Source organism: Colletotrichum lupini, chromosome 6 (genome assembly GCF_023278565.1).
Source record: "Colletotrichum lupini chromosome 6, complete sequence".
Taxonomy (NCBI): Eukaryota; Fungi; Ascomycota; class Sordariomycetes; order Glomerellales; family Glomerellaceae; genus Colletotrichum; species Colletotrichum lupini.
Genome location: NC_064679.1, coordinates 722241 through 743471, shown reverse-complemented (window position 1 = coordinate 743471; position 21231 = coordinate 722241). Strand labels below are relative to the sequence as shown.

The window sequence follows — 21231 nt, the reverse complement described above, 5'->3', positions numbered from 1 at the left end:
CTTTATAATCGAGGGGTCTATTGATTTATCTCATATAACTTAGAAAAATATATAAACCTCTATGTATTTAAATTATAAATAGTTTATAAGATTAAAGGGAAAGGAATACCCTAGCCGTACGAGAAGTTTAAATACGTAATTTAAGGGTACGGTAACGTTAAAAAAGCGACGCTACTTATATAATTACCTATTATATAGCGCTATAACTAACGATTAATAATAATATTAATAGTATTGCTACGAAAAAAGGGATACGAGATTTAGAGCTACGATATTACCTAGGCTTATACCTAATCGGCTATAAGGTTTATAAAGAAAATCCTGGCCTATTTACTAAAGGAAATAGTTAGTAAGTACTTAGAAAGTACGATTATTAAAGTACTTAAGCTATTATATAAGCTCGTAAAATCGGGTACTTATTAGTAGGCTACTTATTACGATTTTTATATTAATTAACTATTAATAGTTACCTCTACGTACGACCCGTGCCTACTAATTACGGAGTATAAAAGTAATTAATTTAGGATTATTAGAATATAGACTAACGATATATTAGGCCTATATAATATTAACTTTATAAAAAAGGAGGATAAAGAGCTTTAAAAAGCGGGCTTCGTAACGAAGCTAAAAGAGGTCCTTATAATAAATACCCCCTTAGTATTTAATAATAGGATTTTTATAATTAAAAAGGAAACTATTATTTTTTAATAAAAGGGGTAAGGTAAGAAGATTAACCTTATTAATCTAAACGTAACTAATATTAAAAAGTAGTATAAAGCTAAGCTCGCGCGAGGGGTATATATTATAAATATTTATTAACCCGAGGTAACTTTTAATTACGCTAAAGTAGTATAAACTATAAATTTAACTAAACGAAACGTCGAGGTACTTAATAAGTAGCTTAAGTAGTAATAAATAAATCTTAATCGAGGTCTCGTTTATTACCTAATTAACCTTATAACTAATAAGCTCTACGTCTTCGTTAATAAATTATTTACAAATAATAACGACTTTATTTCGTAATTAGGGTATATTATTATCTTAGTTAATAAGAATATAAACGAGAGCGAATTTACTATATATAGTAATATAATTTACTATTTATTAATTAAAAGTAAGTAGGTAATAAGAAGTATATTAGCGTTAGAGGTTTATAATATAGTTAACAGTATTAACCTCTCTTACGCAATTTTAATAACGCTAAGGAAAATTACCGATCGAATTAGCTTTTTACTTATTTTAATAGTTATTTATACCGATTCCTACTCGCTATACGAATACCTCGTTAAATTAAGAATAAAATAAAAAAAAAGGCTTATAATTAATATTATAGCCCTTAAGTAATCGTATAAAAGGTGCGAAATACTTAAAATCCGTTAGATTAATAATAAAAATAACTTCGTAAACGCTTTTATAAAAGTAGTATTAAATAAGGGATTAGAGTAATTTATAAGTAGCGGAAAAGTTATTATATAAATAGAGGGATAGGTTATATAAAAAGAGTAAAAAAAAGGGAGAAAAGGAGACGACTTAGTAAACGGGCCCGAGGTCGAATTATACCTTTAACTATAATAGTTAAATTAATAAAAAAAAGAAAAAGTTAATATTAAATTAAAAATCTAATTTAACTACGGCATACGGCTAATTATATAAGGGCTAATTAAGGGCCCTATTTACGATTATCGTAGCTAGCTTAACTTACGGTTAGAACCTCCTTTTTATACTTACGTAAATATTTATATAGTTTAATTAATCTCTTTATTAACTACGGTTCGAACTAACTACCCTATAATAGGGATACTAATAATAATATTCGATTGCTAGTCTATAAGTGCTCTACCTAGCTCTCCTATTATCATTCTTATTCCTATTCTTCTTTAAATAGCATTCACGAAGGAATATACATAAGATAAAAGCAGTAGAAATGAGAAGGGGCAAAGAAATAAGACTTGTAATAGAAATGATAAAGATAACAAAAATAAGAATAAAAAACTAATACAAAAGAATAATAAGCAGGTACTTGAGCATTACACAATCTTTTGTTGGCCAGCATCCTACCTTATGTTGTCACCTACCTGTCAGGATATATACTTAAGGCAGTGGGGGACTCACACTGAGGCGAGCTTGAGTTAGGGCGGCAGAGACGATAACTCGATTTGGCTGGAAAGCCCCGCGTAATCAGTGAGACAACCGCCAGACGTCTTTTCCCCTGTCGATGAGCTGTCATCCCTTGGTGGGTTTGCAGAGGTATGGGTGGAACAATCTAGACTGGGTCGACAGGCTTCGTCAAGCGCGAAAGATCCCGAATTGGTCTCCTTGCTAACTTACTTGGCGTCCTACATAATGTATACATGTACAATACCCATGGCACTTCACCTTGAGGTCTACTACTACGACACAGGCGCTGGCACAATAGTCCGGTCCTTTGGTCTCAATGGCTCGATACTTAGTTACAGGACCGATTTGGGTGCGTCCCAATATTTAGGTTCGGGAAAGGAAACAACTGAATCCTCCATCTTCATGCCAATTTGCCATCTTCCAAGCATAGGCCAGAAGTTCTCGTGTTCCCCGATAATGCGACCCTTTTCATCAGCTTGTCGGATATCGAACCAACCTAGACTCGTCTTCTTTGAGCTTTGACCTGGCGCAATGCTGCACCAGCGATCGGTCCCTGGTAATTCCCCCTGACTTCCACTTCCCTGGGGCAATGGGGGCTGAACAAGAGTTGCATCCACACCAACGTACTTCAAAATGTCAAGAGAGAGGGGGAACGACGGCACATAGGGGATAGGCTTGAACGTGGCTTGGAAGAGAGGTGTGGTGCTTGCCGCGGTTTCTTCGATGTCACCGGATGTGTCGTGAGGGAAGACTCTCACAGAAGTGCTACCGTCGGAGTTTGTTTTCCAGTCGAAGGTTGCTAGATGTTTAGGAATGTTCCAATCTTCCTCCTTTGTGAGCAACTAGCGTAGCGTTGTGGTGAATGACAAAGGAAACTCACTCTTTCGCCCATTCCAGCATGTGTACTTCTGCGAAACGTAGATCCTGGTGATTCTTGCATTCTTCTTTTTGATGCGTTTGCCGTTCTCCTCAATCGTATACTCGTGAAATCCCGGACTCAAGATCAGTTCATCATAGGGACCGACTGGACTTTCAGTGTAACGAATGATCTGGATCATGCTGATCCCTCCAAGGGGACGGCTACCATCTGGGCAAATAAATGAAGAGTTCGCTTCGAGTGGAGAGTATGTGATCGTTGGAGGATGCTCTGCCTGCTTTCTGGGCACCCAGAAGCTGAAGAAGTAGACGTCGCCCTTGAGCTTCCATGGTGCAGGGACAGGGGTGATTTCGCTTAACGTCATGACGACACGATCTCTTTCTTATCGGTGTTTCGGGGGCTATGTGTAAGCCAACAATGACAATTCCCCAGAGATACTGCTGCTTGAGTAGAGATAAATGGAGAGACTGGATTTAATGGAAAGAATATCTGGCGTGGTTGGGAACGTCTATGAAGAGAAAGGTCAGATCTGGAAAAGACTGGAGTCAAGGCGAGAAGCTTGCCGGCGCATGAACGGCTCTCGACTATTTGTGGGGAGTGGAATGCCCCAGCAACACTTTATGTTCCCAGCCCCTGGCCTACCTAGGACAGTCGTGGCCTGTTGCATCCACCTATTCATTGTTGAGACTAGACTATTCGTAGTGTAGTCGAATCCATTCTTGCGGGGTTAAGCTCCGGGCCGCAATCACAAGGGGCCTCGGTGCTTGGCATTGCACCGACGATTGAATTGCCTTCTTCGGAAGAGGCAAGGGGCCATCTGATAATTTGTGGTATGCCAGTAGCGGACTAGGACACCTCGCTAATTCTTCGAAGCGCGCTTTTCTTCGCTATCATCGTCTTTGTTGTTTTGTTTAGATTGGGGTCTCCCTTATCTACCTCACATTGGACCTCCTGTAGCCACCGAAACAGCTGCGTTCTCTTCATTCCTGTAAACCACGTGTGCTTTGGAGGGTTCCGCTAGTGAACCGAACCTTATGGTTTGTTCAAAACCTAGCCCTCCACCATGGACAATGAGGGGACTTAGGAATCACTTATAATACGTGATCAAATCAGACAAATTGGTGACATTGTCTCTTCAGGAGAGGCGCCCTCGCCTTCCATGAAGTCTTGCAAGTAACTACCATTCAACACTGTTAGTAAGTAGCCAGACAGTTGGGATTCTCATAAAAGATTAGGGAAGCACTCGCCATTTACCAACCAGACTATAAGTGCGTCTCGAATCTTCATCGCTCTTTGACCTTCCTCCCGCCTTCTCCTGCAAGCAGAAGAGGACACGGCTACCAGCAAAAATGCCAACGACATCGCCGGCCTTTGCCGGGTTGTCAGCCAGCCCCATGCGGCCCTTCTCAGAAATGAAGAAGACTCTTCCAGCTAATGCGCTGTATAAAGCGTCATTATAGGCTTTCGCAGCTCCATGCATTCCCGATGACTCTTGGTCAGTCATCAAAACATACCAGGCGTCCCAGAACTTGTCAGCTTCACCTTGACCGAGAACCGTCGCCTCGTGACGCGGCCCTCTTATCCTGACGCGGGATCCCACCAAAGTTCTTCGAAACGAGTCGACCAACGAAGTAGCCCCCTGACTTCCACTCGGAAGTAAAGATGCCCGTTCTAGCACCTGGGCTTGGATTGTCATAATCTGATCAAAGACCAACCCCGGTTTCCTGAACATCTTTGGCTCAAAAGACACCGCACACTCAATATTATCCAGGACCTTACCTTGCAACAGTAGCTCATCTCCTTCGAATTTAGCTGAAGGCTTGCTTCCGTTACCCCCAGCTGCATAATCGTTCTGCCATAGGAGAATCCTTTGGCCTCGTTGCACGGTCCAATCAGGACACCAAGTCGGCAAGTCGGGCATGCAACTTTTTGTCCTGTTGTGATGGCAGAGAACCTCGAGAGTTCCCGACGAGCCGACGGAAGCTTTGACTACATCTATGAAGAGATCTTTGACAGGGCGGTTGTAGTCCGGTTGTAGCATCGAGACCTCTCCGATTAGATGGAACAAGCTGTATACCTTGTCTCTAGGGTCGGAAGCTTTGAAACTCCGAAATCTGTAGAGAAGGCTGAGCGGGTCTCGTTTGGGGGCGCCTTTGGACCTTGACGCCTCCGAATGGCTATCTTGGTAGTCTTTGCGCGCCGTCATCAGATGACTTATTGGTGTCGATGCGATCTCCCTCATAAAGTATTCCTGTCCGCGCGGTAGAGCTGCATTGAATCTGACATCTACCAGGGTCCGCAGTGCCTCGGAAAAGGATTCACCGGACCACTCCAGGTCACCACAGACAAAGGCAACCTCGGTCGCAACTGCGAACTCTTGGATGACCCAGGATCTTCTCCACCATGGACTGCTCATTAACCCTTGTAGAGCCTTTTTCGTGGGCTGAGCATCTTTGGTGAATAATAAAGACGTGACGCGCCGATGGCCAAGCCGGTTACCCTCTCTCGCCAAAGCCTGTATCAGATCGACGGCGTGATGAGTACCAGTCGTACCCTCGCCTAGGAAAACAATGACCTTCGAAGCGTATCTGTACACTGACCACATCCTCTTGACCTGCAGATTGACTTCGGGACGATCATGTTGATTGATGCATACTGCATCTATCCATAACAAGCGATCTTCTTTTGCCAACCGCAGGCGACGTAAAGCCGTTTCGAGGTTTTTGGTGATCTTGAATGGTTGTCCTTCCAGAATAATCTCGACTTTCTTCGTGGTGTCGCCCCATGCGTATGATAACGCCTCATACTTGTGCTGGATCTGTCCCAATACAGATGGCTTCAATTTGCAACTGATCGGCTGAGATCCATAGCCTGCGAGCAATTGAACGCATCGGAGAGCGTAGGCGAACTCTTGTGGTTCGGATCTTTCAGGTTCAGCATCCTTCAACGTCGAGAAGAGAGCCATCGCCAGGCTACTGCTGTCGGCAGACGAGGACACTAGACTAGAAAACTTGGCGCCAAGTACATGCAAAATGACAGCAACGCAGCGATCACTTCCGATGCATGAAGCGCTGTAGACCTGTCTCGCTTGGTTGCTGTGCGATGTTGAAGAGAGAAAAGTAAGGGAGGGGAAAGCGGTGTCGGGTACTGCTCAGGACTTAGCGTCTCTTCCCAATTGGCTCGCTGGAAAATGATCAGTGTCGCTAGGCTCATTAGTCCTTGGTGCCACCTAAACGATCAGCTCACAAATCAATTGTAATTAGAGCAGTACAGCATTTATTAGCGACGTGGATATGAGAAGGAATTCAGATTGCCTTAAGTTGACGACAGGACCTCCTGGTTTCCAGAACGTGACTTCGGCCCTTGAATAGGATGTCGAACGTCTCGACATTGCACCACGAGAGGGGAATCGCGGTAACGGAGCAGTAGTAATAGGTCGAGGTGGCATCGAGATCAACAATGTAATGATGAGAAACAAACGGACACGCAGTATCACCTTGAAACCATCAAAGCATGCCAAGAGCGGGTGATCTCATTGTGAGATCTTCAAGACTCACTCAGGTACTCACTGTTGGCGGATACACGTTAAGGAGTTGCTAGGAAAATGCCGTGTTATCCCATCAACTACTAGAAGCCGTCAGTATATCCGTCACTAGTCTTTCTCCAGCTTTCGCTTAATTCTGAACCTTCCAGAGACGAAAACATTGGAAGTAAGGTTGACTGTCATTATAATTCATTATCACTTTATAGGAAAACCCGTCCACATACGTTGACGCCATCTGGCTGTTACTGGGATATTCAGTTCTGGCTTGACGCAAATATCGAGTAGGTCTCATCATCGGCCCCTTATTTGTAATCAATCAGAAGGCATGGAGAGCGTCTCAGATTCACTCCGAACCCTCCGAGGCCGCAGACGCACCACACGCGCGTCAGTACTTACATTCATGTCCAGAACAGCTATCACTAGGTTGTTACTAGGGCTATTCGTCTCCTCCATAGCGATAACGAGGAGTTGCCAGATGGACCCTGCACTTTGTTCATAACTTCATCGACCGCGTCATGATCTGGCTTCTTTTATTAGGTCAACCCACAGTCGATTCGGGCTCGGCCACGAATTTCCAAGTTTATCCGCAAGCCAAGGCACTGCGGATTCCGAAACATGACCTGAACGGCTAAACCGGCATGTATTGGTCAAGATGCGCGCGGTACACAGCCTCTTATTACCACGCAGCCAATATCCATGCTTTACATAAAGTCGCGGGATCCTGAAGGAGGGGCGACGGAGCCTGGACTCTTCGTCCACGAGTCATGAACTCGTAGGGCTGCCACGCCTCTGGAGCTGTCAGTCCAAACATTATTAAAGTTTATCTCCGTATGGCTTAAATTATCGGCATCGTGTAAGCGACTTGCACCATCGCTAAGAATAACCGCACCAGCAGCTCTCAGTCAGCCCAGGCACGTGGGGGAGCTTTCTCGCGATCATGCTCATTAACATGGCGCAAAGTTCTCCTGACAGTAAATTGATTGACTGAACTTTACGCCAAGACGGGAAAGTTGAGATGACAGCTAGGGCCTCAGTTCGTCGGCCGCTAGCAGAAGCCTTGGTGACCCGTCTTAGACGGTAAGAATTCTATATATTCTAGTACCAAAATATGATTCGTTCCATATCGATTGCATCTGTCCACCGCTCACAATCCTTTGAGACTCATTCAATCTTTACCTTCGCTCTTTGAGCACAGTCATTCTTTACCTACCCCTTCGTTCATATGCATCTCAACGGCCTACTCCGCGGGCTCACCCTGCTGGTACTCAGCAGCGGGGCCGTCTCTCTCCCGCACCAGGATAGCCGGAACGATCTGATGCACAGCAGACGCCACCTGATGGCGAGGCAAGCTCCCGTCTCAAACACCACAAGACCAGCTAGCACCAGGGCCTCCTCCACACAACCCCTAATCACTCCCGACCCTAGAACATCCACACGCGTATCATCCACATGGACAACCATCGGGACGTCAAGCTCAGCACCGACAACTCAGACAATCTCTGGTGGAGAGGTCGTCGTAGCAGTTATCGGAGCAACCTACGTAGCTGGCGCTGGCGGCGGATCTCTCGTGGTTGCAGGTGTCACCCACGCGCTAGCTCCCGGAGCTGTTGTGTCAATCATCGGTACCGGAGCGAACGGTGATACTCCTGAGATTGAAAACATCTCGAATCCGGCCCCATCACAAAATCCGCAAACCTCGGATCCGGCAGAATCCAAGCCTCCTTCTTCTGCTCCGTCTGTTCCCAGCTCTACCTCCGCAGCACCTACTTCAACATCTGCAACATCGTCTTCCACACCGTCATCCACAGCTGTACCAACGCCCTACATCATTCTCACTTCGCAAAACTCCACAAAACAAGAGATTCAAGACCTCAACAACACACTCTCAAGAGATGCTGCACCAAGGTCACTGGAGGAGGTCATTAGTGACCGCACCGGCTTGGTGGCCATGTTCAAGGCGAACATCACTACTGAGCAGGCAAACGCTATGTCCAAGCGTCCTGGTGTAAGTCTTAGTTTCTTTAAGTACGTAAGTGCTCACAATACTAAAAGAACACATAGGTTGCCGGTGTCACTCCTGATGAGAGGCTGGAAGAAGAGCAACCGCCGTCATCTTCTGCACCGCCTTCATCTGCATCGCGCCAGCCAACAGCGACTGGCCCTCCTGGTTCGCCAAAGACAAGTGTTCCTAACCCGTCTGACATTGCGCTACAATCGGATGCAGTTGATGAACTCAAGGCAATTTCGCAGCCAGCTGGAGCAAGCATTGCGGACTTGCCTGGATTCGGATATGCTTCTGAAGCAGGAAAGGGAGTCACGATTTATGCCATTGACACGGGCGCCAATGCTGAGAACTCCGTATGAAATCCTCAAAAAGAATGCCCTCGTCCGAGACCAATTGCTAACTCATGGCAGGAATGGACGGGCATGACGGGAACGAAGGGCTTTATGTACGCCCCTGGCGCGACGAAGGACGAGACTGACTTCTTGAACCATGGCTCCTGTGTAGCTTCGAAAGCAGCCGGACCAGCATACGGCACCGCCAAGGGAGCTGATTTGATTGCTGTGAAGCTACCAGGCACTCTCTCGCTCTCCGCTATCTTCACAGCTTTGATTGAGATTAGCAACGATGTCTTCCAGAAGAAGCTTGAAGGCAAAGCTGTCATCAACATGTCCCTAGGATCTCGTAAGTCTCACGACAAGGCTCGTTCCCTATCGGCCTGGTTGTGCTGCACTTCTCAGAACGTGTTAACCATCCACCTATGGCAGGTATCCCCGACAAATTGTCGTCTACCACCACCGCGTACAAGCTACTGCTTGTAGCCCTTATGGCCGAAGATATTGTCATCGTCACGGCGTCTGGAAATGATGCTGTAAGTCTTCCAAAATTGCGCCTTCTATCTTTGGCCTTCCATCTTGCTAATCACGTTTCATTGTTCAGCAATACGGCGTGGATGATGTGACAGAGTACCCTGCTCTCTTCGGGCCTACTACGGATATCATCGTCGTTGGAGCGACTGAGAATGACGGCTACCGTGCATTTTTCTCCCAAGGCACTGGAGATCAACTAACTGTTTCTGCCCCCGGTTTCGTCGATTGTGCCTCTGGTAGATCTGCCGGTTCTCAGGAGCTTTATGGGACTTCGTTCGGTGAGTAGTTGACATATTTTGACAAAGACTACAGTCTGAAAGGCACACATGACTAACACTCAATCTTAAGCCGCTCCCGCAGTCGCTGGCGTGATTGCAGTCTGGCTATCTCAAGACGAGCACAAGGCGCGTCTTCAGGTCCCGGGCTCAGTCGCCACAAACGTCAAGGAGATGGTCAAATCTCTCGCATACTCAAGAGTCGAGGGCGAGCCCGCCGTCATCTGGAACGGTATTGACCCTCGTGGTTTGGCATGTTCTGCCCCTGGATCTTCTGCGGGGAGACGTCGCCAAGCAGCGCCTTCGGGAGGCGCTGGTTCCTGTCAGGCAACTTCCGTTGCCTCTGCAGCTCCCACCAGCACCTCTGTTCCAAAGGCGCCGACCTCGACCTCTGTTCCAGCTCCAACCTCTGCTGCGCCTTCGTCATCGGCATCTGCACAGCCTTCCCCGCCACCAAAACCGACATGGAGTGATGCTCCCCAAGGCTTTACTAAGGTTTTGGAGCGTGATGGAGTAGCTAGTGCCGACTACGATGCCACTTCTGATAGCGCAAGCGAGGGAGTGACGAGCGGAATAGAGCAGTGGTGTCTCTCTAAGTGCACAGGTCAGTCTACTCCATCCACGAGCCGTCTTTCACGTCTAACACTCTCTTCACAAAGATCAATGCGCCTCTGTCTTCCTTTACAGGGTTCTTCAATTCAACCGCGGTGCCTACAACCCTTATTATATCTGCAATAGGTTCGCCCTTCCCGTTCGAGCGTCAGATTTCAAACTATCAGCGAAAACCTAACATTTGGCACCTCAGGTATAACAAGGTGTGGTCTGATACCTTTATCCAAACTGGGATCAGTTCAAGCGACGCGGGCGTAGCATTCAAGTAAGTGGCTTCAAGAGCGTCCTGTTTGTATCTTTCTGGCTAAGTCTGTCTTCAGCAAAGTATAGGATGCAAAAAACAATGTGTCCGCGCTTGGTGTCTCCAGTACTCAAGTGATTGCAATCGTGATACCATGATGTTGATACTCCTACGTGATTACTTCTTAGGGTCATACAAAAGAGAAACCAAATTTCCAAGCTTTCACGAGAATTTTCTTTCCGACTGCTTTCCATGCCTAAGACGGCAAACAAGAACTGCAAATATTAAGATCCTTCTGGCTGGTCTCTAGCCTGCATGCATAATTGTTCCCTCCCTGCCTATAATGCTACCATATATATACTCGATCACTCTTTTTGCAATTGTCAAGGTTACAAGAGCGGATTTGCATACCTTCAATTGAGCGACAACTAACTTGGTAGTTTCATGTAAGAACTTCTCACTGAACATGAAGGCCGCAATCCGAGGCTAAGGCGGCGCATTCCACTCATTGTGATAGAGCCGTCAAGTGAGAGCAGACCAAGGTATCGTATGCAAAGCAAGATGTTGCCATTCAGACTTTGATACTAACGTACCTATCTTGAAATCACCTCATCTGCACATACTGGGTACCAACTGCTTCATTGCTCTTGTCGGGGCTTGAAGTACACCCACAAGGGAGGCTTGTCCCAGAAGAAGAAAACTTTTTGACCAGCTGCCCAAGATTTACTTTCCGGCGCCAGCTCCAAGTCGAAGTTCCAAATTATGCGGGCAAGAATTAACCTCATCTCAGCAAAAGCAAGGCTAGACACGCATGATGTTAGCAACCATCTCGATCAAGACCTCAAGGTCGAGGAAGAGCACGTTCAAGTACCAGAAAACATACTTCATGCCTAAACAATTGCGAGGGCCATAAGAAAACGGCTGATGCAAGTTTTTCTGGTCGCCATCGAAACGCTCATCATCCAACCAACGCTCCGGGATAAACGCGTCCGGATAAAGAAACTTAGTGGGATCGTGATACGCAGCATACTGCCAGATACCAAGAGTCGTCTGCATGGTATTTGATGTTAGCATGAAACTCAAACAAGCCGCGTCATCATTCAGGTAGGCAAACTCACTCCTCCAGTGACCCAGTCCCCGGCGATCTGCGCACCGCTCGGAGGCGTCTGACGCAACAAGGCAATCGCAACAGCAGGATAAACTCGCATTGACTCTCTGAGAACAGCAAGCATGTAAGGAAGACTCTGGACGCTGTTGACATCAATCTCCTGCTCGCTCTTGAATGCTGAGCGAACTTCGGCGTTCAGCTTTGCGAGGACTTCGGGGTGGTTGCCTAGAAAGTATGTCGTTGCCGCGAGAGTCGTAGCAGTTGTCTCAGAGCCGGCGGTGGTGAGAAGGACCATGTTATCCCTCATCTCCATCGGAGACATTTCCTACACACCATATCTGTGAGATGAAAACGCAGGAGATTTGGGCTGTGGGTTCGATAGTTGGTACTCACGTGTTTCTCGCCGCTCTTCAACAAGGCTTGAACAAAGTCTGGCCGATCACCCCCAATAGCCAGCCGCTTCTTCAGGTTCTCCTCGGCCATCACCTGGCTTAGATGCCGCTGTTTCAGCACATCTTTGGGAACAAAAAGAATGAAGTAGAGAGGCTTTAACACAGAGAAGAGAGGGAAGTCGCTAATGGCTTGAATCCACGGGATGATCTTCATGGACGCGAAGAAGCTGTCTACCCAAGGGTGCGAGGCCGAGTTCTGCAGACATCCAAAGGGCTCGCCAAAGGCCAGATCCCCAATAATGTCGAACGTCGTCCACTCAAACCACTTGGAAGCATCCATAGCCACCGTTCCACGTTTGCTGTGTTCATGTACTCTCTGAATAAAGAGGCTGATCAATCGGTCCATCAGGGGCTGTTGCTCCGCCATTGCTCGAGCAGAGAACGCGTGAGACAGAAGTCGTCGTGCGGGCCCGTGCCTCTCGCGTGATGCCGAAATAAGACTCTTGTCCATCTCTTCGTTGCCGTACTTTGGATCTTTTCCGTTCTCGTCTTGTCCGCGCTTGAGATGTCCGCAGACATCCTTCCATGCGTCAGCGTGTGCAAGTGCCAGCTCGTTGGGTCCAACGCGCACGACGTCGCCGTAGCGCTTGTGGAGTTCCAGAATGGTCAGGTGGGGAGTGCCTCGGAGGATGTTGACGGCTGCAGGTACAGGCGTAGCTGCCCATAGCTTGGGTCCCGGGTAGCGGCGTAAGGGGTGGAAGAAGAGGTTGTAGATGACCGTTGCCACACCGTAGATGCTTAGCTGAGAAAGTGATTAGCTTGGGTAAGGCTTTTTTGTTTCCGGCTGACATACCGCGGCCGCTGAAACAAGGAGCGACAACGCGGCTGAAGGCATCGCGAATGTGATTACAGACTTAGCTGCAGTGACTGCTGGGAGATAGTGAGAAGACGAGTATCAACTGAGATCTTGTAACGGAGATTGTAGCTTGGTTTGATGATTCTTGCTCCAAAAACCACGTAAACAGATGCCGAGGGGTTCATTTAGGGTATTTCTATTCCATGTACGCTCGCAAGACCGACTTGAGTCGTCCGCCGAGCAACGGCCTAAAAGTACAACTCTGTCCTATCAGTCCGTCCCCTGGCTCCGGCTCGGTTGCGCAACGCAGCCCGCCCGGCCCGCCGATCTCCCAGGAGCTCGGGTCTCAATTTCCAAGCCGGGGGCCGTTTCCCGAACGGCGGACCTTGTCTTAACGGCTCCTCGCCTATCGCGCAATGTCCACCCTAGCGTCCAGCCAATGAAAGCCAAGGTATTGCATTGGTCCTAACGTCTGACGTTTGCTTTCCGACATCTCGGCACTAGGATCAGCGTTGCTTTCTAGTTTACGCCATGTGCATAAGGTAATGACGATGAGGGTGTCATCGGTTAGCTGTCAGAGCTGTCCGTGGACCGTTCGGGGGAACATGGATGCTCGTAAAAGACGAGTCAATGTCGGGGAATATGGAGATCATACCGGCACGTCTGCGGGTGACTCCTGATGTCCGAGGCGACTGAATAAAGCCATGCGCTTGAGGACGAATCAAGTCCAACTTGGCAGTTCAACGACCCAGGTTCGATGTTCCTCATCAAGAGAGGCAAACGCACCATCCTTGAGTCCCCGGACCCATTTTTCAGACCACCATCTTGTCGGAAGCCTTTGGATTATTTTGCAAAAGTACGTGTACACGACCAGTGCTTCCTGGGAGGCATTATGGCCCTGAATCAAAGCTATCAAATCTCCCCTATGGTCCGATACGTTGCTAATCCAGAGGAACCCGTGAAAGATGTCTCTGCTCTCAGGGAACTCGGCCAGGACCGCAAAAGTCGCTTCAAGCTCTTCCGCGGCGTGCAGGTACGTTTCGTAATGTTCGTTCAGTTCGGTTTGTCTTATGCGAGCAAGTAAGGTGCTGAGGTATTGCTTCTTTGACGTCCTCTCACGGTCTGCGAGCATTCCTATCGTGTAGCCAATGACTGGGTGAGTTAGACTGGTCGTGGTGTGTAGTGCCATTGACGCCAGCGCGATTGATCTTGATCCGTGGAAGAACACCATCCAGTCCGGTGATGATATTTCTTTTCGACTCGGACGGCCAAACAAGGCATCTTGGGGGTGTTCCGTCTGTGAGATGACTACGAGAGTACCCGGGATGTTAGCGCCACATGTTGGTCGAGTAGGGAAGTGGACTATGCGTACTATAAAACATGATGAACATTGAATATAGGAAAAGGTTTTCTCGCATTGCGATATCTTCCACTTGGTCTATATGATGTATTGATGCAATAGTTGCCGCTGTCGATGTGTTGTGGTGCTTCAGTGCATGTCGAAAGAGGGCTTCTTCTCGCGCTGGGTTCAGAGTTGCTAGGTGAACGGCGGACAGGGCCAGTAAGCTCCGCATGACAAAGTCACAGCGGAACCCGATTTGCGCCGCATTCCTCAGCCAGAAAGTCCGAATCACAGGGCTGACTGTCAAGCTATCGTATGTATAGAGTGTCCAGTGATGTATGAGTTCGAGATCAAGCATATTGAGATCAAGTGCTCCGTCCCTGAAGGAAAGACTATGAGACAGAGTTGATGTCGTAGTCTCCGCGGGAGGGTATGGTTTTGGTGAAGGGTAACTGCAGGCAATAGCTTGCCTGGTGCATTGGCTGCATTGTGGTCTTCTCTCATCGCACTGTCCCGAATAGAAGTTAGATATGGGCTCAACTTGGCCTCGGATGGCCGCCTGCCTTACTTTTACGTGCCTCGTCTTACACGCAACACATCCCGTTCGAACCTTTTTATGAGCTCTCTTAGGCCCATTCCTCAAGGAAGGAAGGTATTCCATGTCAATGTCTAGCGTTAACAGCTCTGGCGGGCATTAAGGATCAAGTAGTTAGGGGTCCAGCGGCAAGCGTCAGTGGGTTGCAGCCGAGGTCAGGGGTTACTGCTCCAGGGATCTAGCAGCATCGACACCGGCGAGTCTGGGAGCTGGTAAAACGCATAACGGGTTGTCTTGATCAGATTGTTGTTCTGTCAAAGGAATGAAGCGGACGGGTTGCCTTTGCGGTCGAGTTACTGACGACGGATTTACGGGGCCCGCGCAGGCGGGTTCGGATCACTTGGCCCCACTTCGGACTCGCGACGAGAACGAAGTGGGGCTGCGCTTCGACTTAGATGGAGGGCCAATTATGATCAACGAATTGCGCGAAAGGCCTACTAGCTCGCGATCTTGAACAACTTGATGAGGGATCTCATAATTGTATTTGAGAATACCATTGTATTTGAGCTATCGTTTTATTCTGGATTACTTGCTCTGGCTCTGGTAAACTTATCTGAAGCCTGGCTTCGCAAGATGCATAGACTTGGACCATGACAAGCATCAGCTGAAGCCTCATGAAAGCTTCGTGTTCACGACGCTGTGAGTCGAATTGGCTGCTCTCTTCAATTTCTAGTCGAAACCAAGTTAGTAAGTCCCTGAGATCCTATCCCCTGGTTCTATTCTTCCTATATGCCTTACCACTAGCCCTGAGTATCAGAGCTTGGGACCCATGCGCACTTCCCGGGCTTTAAGAAGTCCGCTACCCCTTCCGTTCCTCCGTCTATTCCAATCCTTATTGCTCCTACTTCTGGAAGGAAATTTCCTTTCTCCTGTACATTATGTCAAAGTCTCTTGCAAGCCAGGTGCCCCGCGCCGTGGGACTTGCGACGAGATCAATTCCATCACCGGCCAGCGTTCGATGCATAGCAACGTCCCTAAGCTACCAGAAATCTGTCTCTCCACGCCCCAACCGTCGCGAGATCGCTCTTCCTACACAATCACAGCCTAAGTCCCTTGTGGAATATGCTGTGTATGTACCCCAGTCCCAGGCGCATCACCCTTGTGTTGCTACTAATCACTCTTTCGCCAGAACCACCCTCGACAAGCTCGCCAACTGGGGTCGTCAGTCATCGATGTACCCAATGACATTCGGCCTCGCATGCTGCGCCGTAGAGATGATGCAAATCGCTGGGCCACGATACGATCAAGACCGATTCGGCTTCATGTTCCGAGCATCACCGCGACAGTCAGACGTCATGATAGTCGCCGGTACTGTCACGAATAAGATGGCGCCCGCTTTCCGCCAAGTCTACGATCAGATGCCGGAACCGCGTTGGGTCATTAGTATGGGGAGCTGCGCCAACGGCGGAGGGTATTACCACTACAGTTATTCTGTAGTCCGTGGTTGTGATCGCTTGGTGCCGGTGGATATCTATGTTCCTGGATGCCCGCCCACGAGCGAGGCGCTGCTTTATGGAATGATGCAACTGCAACGGAAGATGCGACAGGGAAGAACGTCGAGAATGTGGTATCGTAAATGAGCTGCACAAATATTCCTGTGGATCTGTTATCTACGCTTACTAGATGCTGTTTATCTCATCTTATTGATGAAGAGGAAAGAATCGTATCTTATCAAATCCATGGCTTAGCTGGAAAGGTGGAATTTTAAAGACGTCTGGCATTCGAAAAGCGCTCTATGGCACAGGCAAGTGGTAAAGGATCATACCGTATCAGGCTATATACCTTGGTGGATTCGGTCTTGAGATGAAGGGGAAAGGGGTCATAGGATGCAAAGTTGCCTCATCTGTCATCTGTCACATCATGAGTTGGATGCTTGAGTTGTTGTCTACCTCGATGAAGTCTCCCGAGGTATTACTGCATCCGTTGTTCAATTCATGGTGTCGTCAGATGCCTTTTTCCCTCCGTATTGCAAACCCGGGATCATTGGTCTCTCCAAGTCCAGAATTCGTGACGAGGACAGATTCGGGTGGAGAAGAGAGACTCTGAGAGGTAAATGAGGGTATCTGATTCAATTTTCGATCTCTTAAAACAAGTTTTCCGTTGTACCCCTGAACGCCATGCCATGCGACATCCCCGAAACCCCGCCCAAGCACCGTCCGTCTAGAAAGCGGTTCTGCGCTTGCGCCCAGTGTATTTGGAGGTAGACTTGACGACCTTTCCCTTCCTCTCCATCTGCTCCTTCTTCTTGACGATCCACGCCTTACTTCCCTTCTTGATGTCACCCTTACCACTCTGCTGACTGGCCTTCCTCCTCGCGTCCTCGACATCAACGTTGTCCATACCATCAACGACATTTGTGATGTCTCCTCCGCGACCGCCCTCTGCGGTACCGCCGACAGTCAGCACAAGATAGAGCTTGACGTTCTTTGTCTCGGGGTCATCCTCGAGCAGACCGGCGCCGAAGCCGGCCTTAACTGCGGCCTGAGTAATCATGTTGCGCTGGGTGTCGTTCTTGGGGTAGAACTGGCACACGGCGCGACCTCCTCTGCGTAATGACGCGTAGAGGCCGTTGAAGAATCTGGTGAGGCGGCCCTCGGGCGAGGTATCACTGCTCTCGGCGTTGCAAAGCCATTGAATTGCGGAAATGCTGATAGCAGCGTCGAAGGAACCGGCGCGGAATGGTACGCCCTGTCCGATATCTGCGAGGAGGAGATCGCCCTCTACGTCTCTTTGGAGAGCAATATCGAGCATGGATGGTGAGACATCCATGCCGACCCAGGTGTGTGGTCCACCATCTTCAGGGCCCTCAGCGGTAAGGATTTCGCCGGAGAGACCGCTGCCGCAGCCAACGTCGAGAATGAAGGAAGGCTGTTTGAGGTCGAGGAGCTCAAGAGCACGGCGGGTCATGGACGCCTGGATATTCTGGATACGAGAACTCGTCGTGTACTTGCGGGCTTCGGAGTCATTGTAGTGGATGTCGGCCGCACTGAGAGCAGAGAGATTTGGTCAGCTGGAGGCACATGGCGGGGTTGGAGGGGAGGCCTGTAGCCTACAGGGTATCCTCAGGGCGCGACATATTGGGCAGTTTCTGTTGGAGGATTGAACTCGGCTGATCTTGAATGGAGCCTCCCGTCAATATTCGCTTCAAGGCAGTCTGTCGTCAAGCCGGCGCATCGAAGAATTGGGCGGTGAATTGTGTGTCGTGAGAAATCCTCAAAAATTCACAACTGGGGGGTCACGGATAGTTATCGATAAGAAACCCGACAACCACCATCAATCATTATCGATAAGGATAAGGTCCCCGGCGACAGCCGGGGGTTACACTAAGGTACTCAGATTAGTGAGGTCGAAGGCCGGAGGATGCGTCCAATCAAACGATCGCTTATCTCATTCACCGCGGATCATGGAATCTCCCGAGTGCCCGTCCACTGCGGTACCTACCCGACGCGCAGAGGCCACGCTTTCGCAAAGTGGATTTCACGACGCGCCCTGGCCAGCTCCGTCATAGCTTCAAGAGACAATGTAGGGAGCTTCTGTGCACAACCCTCCTCCCCCGGCAGACCAATAATTCAACAACTTCACACACTCTCTCTTTGCATTTCTCACTTCACTTCATGCGACATACTACGACGACATTCTAAACATAACGTCCGTCACCATGTGGATTCTACCTTTGGTCGGCTACCTTGGCTCCATCGTGGGCTTCTGCTTTCTGACCCTCGCCATCGGTTCGTCCTGATCCCCCGGATTCTCCCTTGGCACTCAGGTTGAGGATGCTTCCTTACTAACACCCCTGTGTCCAGCTTCCGGTCTGTATTACTTATCGGAGCTTGTCGAGGAGCATACCGTTTTTGCGAAGCGCCTTCTTACAAAGTTGATTTACTCGGTTATTGTTTTGCAGCTCTTGCTATGCATCGTCGACCGATTTCCTTTCAAGTTGACCCTCATGGGAGTTGTCTCCCATGTCGTCTACCTCGGCAACATGCGCCGATTCCCTTTCGTTAGGCTGACTGACCCTCTGTTCCTGGCCTCTTGTGGTATGTTTCTGTGCTGCTATACATCCGCGTTCGGAACTAACCTTTGCTTGTCTAGTTCTGGTCCTCGTCAACCACTACATTTGGTTCCGCCACTTCTCTGCCGCGCAGCAAAGATCGTACTCGAACATGCACTCTTACTACGATCAACCCGACGTCCCGAGCTTCACCGAGATCGCCTCATACTTTGGGCTCTGCGTTTGGCTCATTCCCTTTGCTCTCTTCGTGAGCTTGTCCGCTAGCGACAACGTCCTGCCTACGATGGGAAGCGAAGACCCCTTGCGGGACTCCTCTGGCAAGAGCAAGCGCCAAGGTTTCGTCAAGTCTATCGTAGATACAGTTCTTGGTGCGCTCGCGGAAGTCTTCAGAACAGTCGGATGGGAGCGGAGTTGATCTTCTCATAGCGTCAGCGAAAAATAGACGGATGTCACATGCCGAGCATGTGGTGTGTACAATATGTCGGTAGTCTACGGTAACTACGGTATTATCAACCCTGAAAAGGAGCGAGAGAATAGATACCTGGGGATCTTCTCCAGTCAAAAGGCTCCTCTTGGCGTTGTGCTGCTTGTGCGGCTCTTTTGCACTAAAGGTCAGCCGACTTTGTCTGAACTTACAGACGAGTTGCGTATGGATTTCCCAACACATAACCATGAAGAGAGCCACCAGGCTCACATGTTAATGCGTGTACCAACCTGCTAGTCATGACCTGCCACGCAAGCGACCATCTCTGAAATATAGTGTTCTCGGACTGCGGCCTCGGTGAGGCGGCCAATCAAGCCCAACTCAAGGCAGAAGTACCCTGCATGACCCATGCTAGCCATATTCTTGTTGACTGGAACTTGACCCGTACGGCGGCCAAGCGGCAAAAGTCCACGCCAGAAGGATTAAGCAAAAAGCTCGGTGACAAAGTGCCAGACCTTTAGCGGTCGATCATCGAACTTTCCATTCCGCTCGCATTCTGTCATGGTCTTTTTGCACCGCTATCTCACGTCCGTTCGCAAATCCTCATGATCCAATGGACAATCAGGGACCAAGGGCGAGCGGCCGTGCCTTGCACTAGTCTTCGGGAGTCAAAAGTACCTGCGTACTTTTGCCTGGTTTGAATTGCAGGGTTCTTTTGAGCGGCGGCCCAGTCTCTCGTCTGGCGGCGGTGATAGGAGGCAATCATCACCGGCTCTCAGACCTCATCATCATCATGGGCAACGACTTTTAGACTTTTATTAATCTCTTCGATACCTTGGAGTCAGCCGCAAAAAGACCCCGCTGAAAAGCCCCTGATGTTTTTGTCGGTGAGGAGGAGGGCGAGGAGGAAGAAGAGGAAGAGGAGGAGGACCCTCCCGCTTCACTCCTCATGATGGTGAGGAGCGAGGATCATGAGGAGCATTCATCATGAATACAAAAGCTGGTCCGTCGAGTGACTTTTCCCCTGCCCTGGGCCGCTCAATCTCTCATTGCAATTCACACAACACATATCATCTCAGTCGCAGCAAAGACAAACAAGCACCCAAGTCTTGCTCTCACAGCCGCCAAGATGTCTTCCAACCGAGCTCATTCCCCCTCTCAATACACCGCCATTCCCCAGCCCAGGCAAGCACAATTCTCAAACGTCTTCACCTACAATCAACCCAATGGATCCGACGGTCTCAACACCTGGCTGACTGCCCCTGCTTCGGCGGCGCCGTTCCACAACATTGCCGCCTACCGATTGTCGGCCTCGGCTTCCGCCGGCGGCGCGAACATGCGGGGCCCCGCGCCCGCTCCGAGTAGCAACGGCGCGACGTGGGGTAGCGGGCACGGCCGTCAGAACTGAGCGCAGAGTCAGGCCGCGTCGAACGCCGCACAGCAGCAGGCGTTCATCGACAACAAGAGTCGATGGGTTTTTTCCGGGTGTTTTAAGGGACGGAATCTGGGATGGATAACTGGGCGTTGGGATAAAATAGGGACACAATTGTACATGCGTGAAGGCTAGCGAAACGGAATGGTGTACTTCCAGGTTGGGCTTTAAAGGGGATGTGACTGCAATCTTTCACGATAGGCAATAATACCACATGTCTTCTCTGCGCGTTTCAAGATGACTATAGATGATCTGTGCCGCAGGTACTTCTCCGACAGTGCCAACATAGCCCGTTGACGATATTTATTGACGGTGGTATGATCTCTTAGGACCGTTAACTCCGTGCTTGAGGTCTCCCATGTAGGAAAAGCAAGACTGCCAACACCCAATGAAGTATACCTATCTCCGGCACCGAATCCTTTGTAAGGGGTTTCTGATGGGTTCATGTAGCAGAACGGGTAACTATGGCCCCGGAACAACATGAGCAGGCCATTTATCTTACGCGTCGTGATCTTCGGGTGAACCAATTCCA

At 49.0% G+C, this 21231-nt stretch overlaps 8 protein-coding genes across 8 annotated transcripts; 4 read left to right on the top strand and 4 right to left on the bottom strand.

Annotated features, from left to right (window-relative positions):
* Positions 1-2450: 2450 nt before the first annotated feature.
* On the bottom strand, positions 2451-3359 carry CLUP02_11700 (uncharacterized protein; the record flags this gene model as incomplete). The annotated part of the gene is made up of 2 exons (XM_049290667.1): positions 2451-2917; positions 2999-3359. The coding sequence occupies 2 exons, from the start codon at positions 3357-3359 to the stop codon at positions 2451-2453; spliced, it is 828 nt and encodes a 275-aa protein (XP_049147812.1).
* An 867-nt stretch (positions 3360-4226) lies between these two features.
* CLUP02_11699 (uncharacterized protein) lies at positions 4227-5960 on the bottom strand (the record flags this gene model as incomplete). Its single annotated transcript, XM_049290666.1, has 1 exon — positions 4227-5960. The coding sequence occupies one exon, from the start codon at positions 5958-5960 to the stop codon at positions 4227-4229; it is 1734 nt and encodes a 577-aa protein (XP_049147811.1).
* Positions 5961-7761: 1801 nt separating this feature from the next.
* Positions 7762-10566, top strand: CLUP02_11698 (uncharacterized protein; the record flags this gene model as incomplete). The annotated part of the gene is made up of 8 exons (XM_049290665.1): positions 7762-8544; positions 8601-8897; positions 8955-9225; positions 9282-9412; positions 9481-9688; positions 9759-10289; positions 10345-10423; positions 10491-10566. 8 exons carry the CDS (start codon positions 7762-7764, stop codon positions 10564-10566), a joined length of 2376 nt encoding a protein of 791 aa, XP_049147810.1.
* A 610-nt stretch (positions 10567-11176) lies between these two features.
* CLUP02_11697 (cytochrome P450 monooxygenase) lies at positions 11177-14083 on the bottom strand (the record flags this gene model as incomplete). The annotated part of the gene is made up of 6 exons (XM_049290664.1): positions 11177-11339; positions 11422-11588; positions 11657-11971; positions 12040-12840; positions 12892-12965; positions 13681-14083. The coding sequence occupies 6 exons, from the start codon at positions 14081-14083 to the stop codon at positions 11177-11179; spliced, it is 1923 nt and encodes a 640-aa protein (XP_049147809.1).
* Positions 14084-15893: 1810 nt separating this feature from the next.
* On the top strand, positions 15894-16888 carry CLUP02_11696 (NADH-ubiquinone oxidoreductase 19.3 kDa subunit; the record flags this gene model as incomplete). Its single annotated transcript, XM_049290663.1, has 3 exons — positions 15894-15904; positions 15961-16403; positions 16710-16888. The coding sequence occupies 3 exons, from the start codon at positions 15894-15896 to the stop codon at positions 16886-16888; spliced, it is 633 nt and encodes a 210-aa protein (XP_049147808.1).
* A 103-nt stretch (positions 16889-16991) lies between these two features.
* CLUP02_11695 (methyltransferase) lies at positions 16992-17907 on the bottom strand (the record flags this gene model as incomplete). Its single annotated transcript, XM_049290662.1, has 2 exons — positions 16992-17817; positions 17885-17907. 2 exons carry the CDS (start codon positions 17905-17907, stop codon positions 16992-16994), a joined length of 849 nt encoding a protein of 282 aa, XP_049147807.1.
* A 582-nt stretch (positions 17908-18489) lies between these two features.
* Positions 18490-19258, top strand: CLUP02_11694 (transmembrane adaptor Erv26; the record flags this gene model as incomplete). Its single annotated transcript, XM_049290661.1, has 3 exons — positions 18490-18559; positions 18635-18868; positions 18924-19258. 3 exons carry the CDS (start codon positions 18490-18492, stop codon positions 19256-19258), a joined length of 639 nt encoding a protein of 212 aa, XP_049147806.1.
* Positions 19259-20396: 1138 nt separating this feature from the next.
* CLUP02_11693 (uncharacterized protein) lies at positions 20397-20675 on the top strand (the record flags this gene model as incomplete). The annotated part of the gene is made up of 1 exon (XM_049290660.1): positions 20397-20675. One exon carries the CDS (start codon positions 20397-20399, stop codon positions 20673-20675), a length of 279 nt encoding a protein of 92 aa, XP_049147805.1.
* Positions 20676-21231: the final 556 nt, after the last annotated feature.